At 40.6% G+C, this 9,503-nt stretch overlaps 1 protein-coding gene across 1 annotated transcript; it reads right to left on the bottom strand.

Annotated features, from left to right (window-relative positions):
* Positions 1–1,507: 1,507 nt before the first annotated feature.
* On the bottom strand, positions 1,508–4,812 carry LOC129110072 (transmembrane protein 79-like). Its single transcript, XM_054622221.1, is given in 7 exon segments — positions 1,508–2,010; positions 2,128–2,359; positions 2,442–2,636; positions 3,077–3,321; positions 3,323–3,548; positions 3,551–3,981; positions 4,720–4,812. Coding segments are annotated over 6 exon segments (1,164 nt in total). The 5' UTR covers positions 3,615–3,981; positions 4,720–4,812; the 3' UTR covers positions 1,508–1,808.
* Between the last annotated feature and the right edge of the window lie 4,691 nt (positions 4,813–9,503).

Below are 9,503 nucleotides of genomic sequence, written 5' to 3' on the forward strand. Positions count from 1 at the left end.
ACCAGTAGAACCATTAGAACCATTAGAACCATTATAACCATTAGAACCATTAGAACCAGTAGAACCATTATAACCATTAGAACCAGTAGAACCATTAGAACCAGTAGAACCATTAGAACCAGTAGAACCATTATAACCATTATAACCATTATAACCAGTAGAACCAGTAGAACCATTAGAACCATTATAACCATTATAACCATTAGAACCAGTAGAACCATTAGAACCATTAGAACCAGTAGAACCAGTAGATTGAACAGGTCTAGTCAGAGACAGTCTGACCGTATGTTTGTCTGCGGAGCTTCCTGAACGGACAGTTCTCTCTGAGCCGCAGCAGACACGACTTCCTCCTCTGCGGGAGAGACTCCATGGAGGAGACAACCTTCAGAGGAACCGCAGGGTTCCCTTCAGCCTGAGAACCCTTCAGCCTGAGAACCCTTCAGCCTGAGAACCCTTCAGCCACTGAACATCCTCACACACCGAGACTCACCTGAGCCTTCACAATAAAAGCCCCGCCTGCAGCCAGGACGGGGTTTTCCTGAAAACGTCTGAAGTTCCTCTTTCGGCAGGTCACAGTCTGACCTCTGACCTCTGACCTCTGATCAGCTGTCAGTCAAAAACAATTACTTTGGCTGCAAACCGTTTGAAATTATTTTAATCTATTTTAGATTCTCACAGACAGGAAGTGACGTCATTAACTTCTCCTAACCAACTTGTATTCTTGGTGCTTTTATTTTGAAGTCGGGCTGTCACTGCTTCCTGTGTGCAGGTGTCTCTCTGTTGTTTGGTGTCACCTGTCAGTCAGACCGGTTCAACGGGGAAAACAGCAGCGTCATGTGACTGAAGACAGACTGACCATCCAATACAGACTGACCAACATTCAATACAGACTGACCATTCAATACAGACTGACCATCCAATACAGACTGACCAACATTCAATACAGACTGACCATTCAATACAGACTGACCATTCAATACAGACTGACCATTCAATACAGACTGACCATTCAATACAGACTGACCATCCAATACAGACTGACCAATCAATACAGACTGACCAATCAATACAGACTGACCAATCAATACAGACTGACCATCCAATACAGACTGACCATTCAATACAGACTGACCAATCAATACAGACTGACCAATCAATACAGACTGACCAATCAATACAGACTGACCATTCAATACAGACTGACCATTCAATACAGACTGACCAATCAATACAGACTGACCATTCAATACAGACTGACCAATCAATACAGACTGACCGATTGATTGGTCAGTCTGTATTGAATGGTCAGTCTGTATTGAATGTTGATCAGAATGTATATTACTGTTGTATTGATCGATCACTGATCAATACAACAGTAATATTTAAACATTTAAAAAGAAGACATGAAGTGAGGTTGATAATGATATTGGATATATAACCTTAATCACACGCCTTTATTGTGAAATATGAGATTTAAAAAAGGAACAAACACGTTTTTATGATGAGAATTGATTTTTAATGATCAATAAACAGATTTTACAAAAATAGAATGTTGAAAAAAGAACCAACAGACACAGAAACTGAACAGGAAGTCCACAGAAAGTAAACAGGAAGTAGCTGAACATCTAAATATTTCAACAAACTGCTTCAAAGACACAAGTGGGCGGGGCTATACAATGTCTCTAAACGTTCATAAGAATAAAACTTTATCAACACAGAAACTTCTTTTTCAGTTTCAGTTCATAAAAAAGAAAGTTGATCAGAATGATTTCATTCTGACAGGAAGGTTATTGATTAGTGATCAGCTCTCATCCCCAGAACCTCTGTTTGCCGGGCGGAGTCAGCACCTCCTCAGGAGGAGACGGTAGGCTGAAGATGGACCCCGCCGCCTCCACCGTGAAGATGAAGTAGAAGTTGGCGACCATCATGGCGAGACTCGGGAGGAAGGAGAGGCCGAAACCGAAACCCCGGATGCTGCTGCTGAAAGCTGCGGCCACCCAGTACACCAGCCTGGAGACACAAAACAAACGCACCTTTAATATAAAGAGTACACCAGCCTGGAGACACAAAACAAGCGCACCTTTGATTAAAGGTGAAATGATAAATGAAGTTGTGTTTGAATCTCACCGTCCGAGGGCGAACACGACGGTGAGCAGAGGGATGAGCTTCAGCTGCTCCTGGCTCAGGTACATCGCCATGACGACCAGCTGCAGGAAGTAGATCAGGAACAAGGAGGCGGAGTCAGAGACGTAGCGCCGATGGACGGTGACCTCGTGAAGCTCCGCCTCCTTCGCCTCGTCATCACACAGAGGCCGAGTCGCTCCCGACCTCAGCCGACTGACGCCGAGGACCAGCCAGCCTGAGAGACACAGAGGACACGGTTGCCATGGAAACAGTTTGAGCGAGCGGCGCCTCTTCTTCTTCGCTGGTGTCGTACTCACCGAGGACGATGGGAAGGGCGGCGAACACGGAGCAGCGCAGCGTGTAGACCAGCCTGAGGGGGGCGCTGTCCAGCAGAGGGGCGTCAAACGGCAGGAAGACAAACCCCCCCCACACCAGGAGCGGGAAAAACAGCGCGGACGTCATCAAGGACACGCCCACCTTCAGGACGTCCCTGCCGGGACAGCCCCGCCCACCTGAGAGACAGACAGGTTAAAATGCTGACGACCCCAGAGACAGACAGAGAGACAGAGAGAGAGACAGAGAGAGAGACAGACAGAGAGACAGAGAGAGAGAGAGAGAGAGACAGACAGAGAGACAGAGAGAGAGAGAGAGAGAGAGACAGACAGACAGAGAGAGAGAGACAGAGAGAGAGACAGACAGAGAGACAGACAGACACAGAGAGAGACAGACAGAGAGAGAGAGAGAGAGAGAGAGAGAGAGACAGACAGACAGAGAGACAGACAGAGAGAGAGAGACAGAGAGACAGACACAGAGAGAGAGAGAGACAGAGACAGAGAGAGACAGACAGAGAGAGAGAGAGAGAGAGAGAGAGAGACAGACAGAGAGAGAGAGACAGAGAGACAGACAGAGAGAGAGACAGACAGACGGAGGAGGAGAGGACAGGTATAATCACATGTGTTAGGGGGCGTGTCCTCCGTCCACTCGTACTGGTAGCCATGTTGGTTGTAGTCCTCTGGGACTCCTCGGGGACCCAGGAAGGGGCTCTTCTCTGACTCCATTTCCCAGAATGCCTCAGTGTCTCTGGGTGACGACGGGGAGCGGAGGACGGTGACTGCAGGGCTGAACACCTGAGCTGCTTTCTCCGGCAGGTGGTTCTCCACAGGCTCCGCCTCCAGGTGTGTCCTCAGCCCCGTCCCCTCCCCCCCCCTTCCTCTCCCCCTCTGCCAGCAGCCCTCTCTCACTTTCTGTCCAGCTCGCCGCCTCCCGTAGAGAAACATCTGACCTCACACTCCCCCTGTCCCCTCCCCCCGTCTGTTTACCTGTCTGTTTACCTGTCTGTCTGTCTCCGGGCCACTGCAGCGTGCAGGGTTCCATCATGGCCGACCTCCCCCCGTCCTCCTCCCCCTCTACCTCCCTCGTCTCCACCCCCCACTGTCCCCCATCCTGGTACTTCCTGTCGGGCACCGGGTGTCTTCGGTCAGCAGAGACATGTCTCGCTGTCCGTCTGTCTCACTGTCTCACTGTCCGTCTGTCTCACTGTCTCGCTGTCCGTCTGTCTCACTGTCTCACTGTCCGTCTGTCTCACTGTCTCGCTGTCCGTCTGTCTCACTGTCCGTCTGTCTCACTGTCCGTCCGTCTCACTGTCTCGCTGTCCGTCTGTCTCACTGTCTCACTGTCCGTCTGTCTCACTGTCTCGCTGTCCGTCTGTCTCACTGTCTCACTGTCCGTCTGTCTCACTGTCCGTCCGTCTCACTGTCCGTCCGTCTCACTGTCTCGCTGTCCGTCTGTCTCCCGTCCGTCTGTCTCACTGTCCGTCTGTCTCACTGTCCGTCTGTCTCCCGTCCGTCCGTCTCCGGTCTGTCTGAGGGAACAGCAGACAGTTCATTAGAGATAAACAACCTTCTGGTCTTCATGGTTTCTTTATTGATCTCTGATCAGATTCTGTTTATAATATTGATATCAATAAAGTTTCACCTGCAGCTCTGACCACGTGACTAATCATTGATGAATGTGGATGAAACAGCTGCTGAAGGTGAGCCAGGTGAGGGCTGGCCCCGCCCACCCACGGTGACGTCAGACTACACGTCACCAGCGTCAGAACGGCCTGATCGATTCATCACTGACTGAGCCACTGATCACAGAGAACCGATCAGGACGAACTGAAGCAACAGCCCCGAGCTAACAGCTAACAGCTAACAGCTAACAAGCTAACAGGCTAACAGCTAACAGGCTAACAGCTAACAAGCTAACAAGCTAACAGCTAACAGGCTAACAGCTAACAGGCTAACAAGCTAACAAGCTAACAGCTAACAGGCTAACAGGCTAACAGGCTAACAGCTAACAGCTAACAGGCTAACAAGCTAACAGCTAACAGCTAACAGCTAACAGGCTAACAGCTAACAGGCTAACAGGCTGACAAGCTAACAAGCTAACAGGCTAACAGCTAACAGGCTAACAGGCTGACAAGCTAACAAGCTAACAGCTAACATGCTAACAGGCTAACAGGCTAACAAGCTAACGAGCTAACATGCTAACAAGCTAACGAGCTAACAGCTAACAGACTTGAGTTTAACTGAACTACAGATTCAGACTCACCGTATCGATCCTCGTGCTCTGTTATTGTTATTGTTTCTCTTCTTCTCCTCCTTCTTCTTCTTCTTCTTCTTCTTCTTCTTCTGAACAATCTTCTTCTTCTGAACAATCTTCTTCTTCTTCTCTTCCGGTTGTTTTCCTTCTCTCTGTTATGGAGGTGGAGCTCAGGTGTGTCAGCCAGGTGAGTTAAAGGGGAAGTTTTCTTAAAGGAAAATAAACCGGCCGAACAGATACTAATACACACTGTGGAGTACTGAAGTATTATGAAGTATTATGAAGTAAATGTACATAAAGTATTATAAGTACTGAAGTATTATGAAGTATTATGAAGTAAATGTACATAAAGTATTATAAGTACTGAAGTATTATGAAGTATTATGAAGTAAATGTACATAAAGTATTATAAGTACTGAAGTATTATGAAGTATTATAAAGTATTATGAAGTAAATGTACATAAAGTATTATAAGTACTGAAGTATTATGAAGTATTATGAAGTATTATGAAGTAAATGTACATAAAGTATTATAAGTACTGAAGTATTATGAAGTAAATGTACATAAAGTATTATAAGTACTGAAGTATTATGAAGTATTATAAAGTATTATGAAGTAAATGTACATAAAGTATTATAAGTACTGAAGTATTATGAAGTATTATGAAGTATTATGAAGTATTATGAAGTAAATGTACATAAAGTATTATAAGTACTGAAGTATTATGAAGTATTATGAAGTAAATGTACATAAAGTATTATAAGTACTGAAGTATTATGAAGTATTATGAAGTAAATGTACATAAAGTATTATAAGTACTGAAGTATTATGAAGTAAATGTACATAAAGTATTATAAGTACTGAAGTATTATGAAGTAAATGTACATAAAGTATTATAAGTACTGAAGTATTATGAAGTAAATGTACATAAAGTATTATAAGTACTGAAGTATTATGAAGTATTATAAAGTATTATGAAGTAAATGTACATAAAGTATTATAAGTACTGAAGTATTATGAAGTATTATAAAGTATTATGAAGTAAATGTACATAAAGTATTATAAGTACTGAAGTATTATGAAGTATTATAAAGTATTATGAAGTAAATGTACATAAAGTATTATAAGTACTGAAGTATTATGAAGTAAATGTACATAAAGTATTATAAGTACTGAAGTATTATGAAGTAAATGTACATAAAGTATTATAAGTACTGAAGTATTATGAAGTATTATGAAGTAAATGTACATAAAGTATTATAAGTACTGAAGTATTATGAAGTATTATGAAGTAAATGTACATAAAGTATTATAAGTACTGAAGTATTATGAAGTGAATGTACATAAAGTATTATAAGTACTGAAGTATTATGAAGTATTATAAAGTATTATGAAGTAAATGTACATAAAGTATTATAAGTACTGAAGTATTATGAAGTATTATGAAGTAAATGTACATAAAGTATTATAAGTACTGAAGTATTATGAAGTATTATAAAGTATTATGAAGTAAATGTACATAAAGTATTATAAGTACTGAAGTATTATGAAGTATTATGAAGTAAATGTACATAAAGTATTATAAGTACTGAAGTATTATGAAGTATTATGAAGTAAATGTACATAAAGTATTATAAGTACTGAAGTATTATTAAGTATTATGAAGTAAATGTACATAAAGTATTATAAGTACTGAAGTATTATGAAGTGAATGTACATAAAGTATTATAAGTACTGAAGTATTATGAAGTGAATGTACATAAAGTATTACAAGTACTAAAGTATTATGAAGTAAATGTACATAAAGTATTACAAGTACTGAAGTATTATCAGGTAAATGTACATAAAGTATTACAAGTACTGAAGTATTATCAGGTAAATGTACATAAAGTATTACAAGTACTGAAGTATTATCAGGTAAATGTACATACAGTCACAGACAGTCACTCAGCTTCCTGTTTTAAATGGCCGCTCAGGGACAAAATGCTGCTCTCTGATAGGAAGGTGTGTTTGATTTACTCAGTTTCTTTCTTTTTTAATTAGTGAGTCATAAAACAACATTCACATAACAAACAAATAAGTATTTATGACAATTAAAACAAGTTCAAATAAATGATATTTAATCAAAGAAAAGTAATATCTGTTTATTGATACATGATTCTAAAACTGAAGTGGTGACATTTCCTTTTTATTATTTACTAAATATAATGACTTCTGTTTGATACAATGTGAGCTGAGGAGACAAAAGTACTGTTATTATTATGAAAGTAATATAACTCTCTCTCTCTCTGTTGTGGAGTGAAGTACTACGCTCTAAATGCGAGTACAAAAACACATGAAGTACAACATAGATCAGAGGGAACACTAAACATGAATCATGGCTCAGATCAAGTGTTGTAGTTCACAGAGCTGCCAGCAGGGGGAGACGTCACAGTGTGACATCACTTCCTCTGACTGTGTTGGAGCTGGTTGTCATGGTAACGGCAGTACCAGCCGGTAGCAGGCAGATGTGAACAGATGTTCCATCCAGAGAGCAGTGACAGTACACAGTGGTACTGCAGTACTATGTGTATACAATACACATAGTACTGCAGTACACACATAGTACACTGCAGTACACAGTGGTACTGCAGTACTATGTGTATACAATACACATAGTACTGCAGTACACACATAGTACACTACAGTACACAGTGGTACTGCAATGTACTGTATGTATACAATACACATAGTACTGCAGTACACACATAGTACACTACAGTACACAGTGGTACTGCAATGTACTGTATGTATACAATACACATAGTACTGCAGTACACACATAGTACACTACAGTACACAGTGGTACTGCAATGTACTGTATGTATACAATACACATAGTACACTACAGTACCACTGTGTACATACTCAAATATACATGTACTGTAGTATACACATATATACATGTACTGTAGTATATAATCAAATATACATGTACTGTTGTATACACATATATACATGTACTGTAATATATACTCAAATAAAATTTACTGTAGTATACACATATATACATGTACTGTAGTATACACATATATACATGTACTGTAGTATATAGTCAAATATACATGTACTGTAGTATACTCATATGTACTTACAACTGCAGTATGAGTACTGCTACTGCAGTATGAGTACTTACTATAGCAGTTTGAGTTATATTACTGTAGTATGAGTACTACTACTGTAGTATGAGTAGTACCACTGTAGTATGAGTACTACTACTGTAGTATGAGTAGTACCACTGCAGTATGAGTACTACTACTGCAGTATGAGTACTACCACTGCAGTATGAGTACTTACTATAGCAGTTTGAGTACTACTACTGTAGTATGAGTACTACTACTGCAGTATGAGTACTACTACTGCAGTTTGAGTACTACCACTGCAGTATGAGTACTACCACTGCAGTATGAGTACTACTACTGCAGTTTGAGTACTACCACTGTAGTATGAGTACTACCACTGCAGTTTGAGTACTACTACTGCAGTTTGAGTACTACCACTGTAGTATGAGTACTACCACTGCAGTATGAGTACTACCACTGCAGTATGAGTACTACTACTGTAGTATGAGTACTACCACTGCAGTATGAGTACTACTACTGCAGTATGAGTACTACTACTGCAGTTTGAGTACTACTACTGCAGTATGAGTACTACTACTGCAGTTTGAGTACTACTACAGTTTGAGTAGTACCACTGTAGTATGAGTACTACTACTGCAGTATGAGTACTACTACTGTAGTATGAGTACTGCTACTGCAGTATGAGTACTTACTATAGCAGTTTGAGTTCTACTACTGTAGTATGAGTACTACCACTGCAGTATGAGTACTTACTATAGCAGTTTGAGTACTGCTACTGCAGTATGAGTACTTACTATAGCAGTTTGAGTTCTACTACTGTAGTATGAGTACTACCACTGCAGTATGAGTACTTACTATAGCAGTTTGAGTACTACTACTGCAGTATGAGTACTTACTATAGCAGTTTGAGTTATACTACTGTAGTATGAGTACTACCACTGCAGTATGAGTACTTACTATAGCAGTTTGAGTACTACCACTGCAGTATGAGTACTTACTATAGCAGTTTGAGTACTACTACTGTAGTATGAGTACTACCGCTGCAGTTTGAGTACTACTACTGCAGTTTGAGTACTACTACTGCAGTATGAGTACTACTACTGCAGTTTGAGTACTACTACTGCAGTATGAGTACTACCACTGCAGTTTGAGTACTACTACTGCAGTATGAGTACTTACTATAGCAGTTTGAGTACTACTACTGTAGTTTGAGTACTACTACTGTAGTATGAGTACTACTACTGCAGTTTGAGTACTACTACTGTAGTATGAGTACTACTACTGTAGTATGAGTACTACCACTGCAGTTTGAGTACTACTACTGTAGTATGAGTACTACTACTGCAGTTTGAGTACTACTACTGCAGTATGAGTACTACCACTGTAGTATGAGTACTACCACTGCAGTATGAGTACTACTACTGCAGTATGAGTACTACTACTGCAGTTTGAGTACTACCACTGTAGTATGAGTACTACTACTGTAGTATGAGTACTACTACTGTAGTTTGAGTACTACTACTGTAGTATGAGTACTACCACTGTAGTATGAGTACTACTACTGCAGTTTGAGTACTACCACTGTAGTATGAGTACTACCACTGTAGTATGAGTACTACTACTATTGTAGTATGAGTACTACCACTGTAGTATGAGTACTACTACTGCAG

The sequence above is a fragment of the Anoplopoma fimbria genome, chromosome 20, assembly GCF_027596085.1.
Source record: "Anoplopoma fimbria isolate UVic2021 breed Golden Eagle Sablefish chromosome 20, Afim_UVic_2022, whole genome shotgun sequence".
NCBI classification, from domain to species: Eukaryota; Metazoa; Chordata; class Actinopteri; order Perciformes; family Anoplopomatidae; genus Anoplopoma; species Anoplopoma fimbria.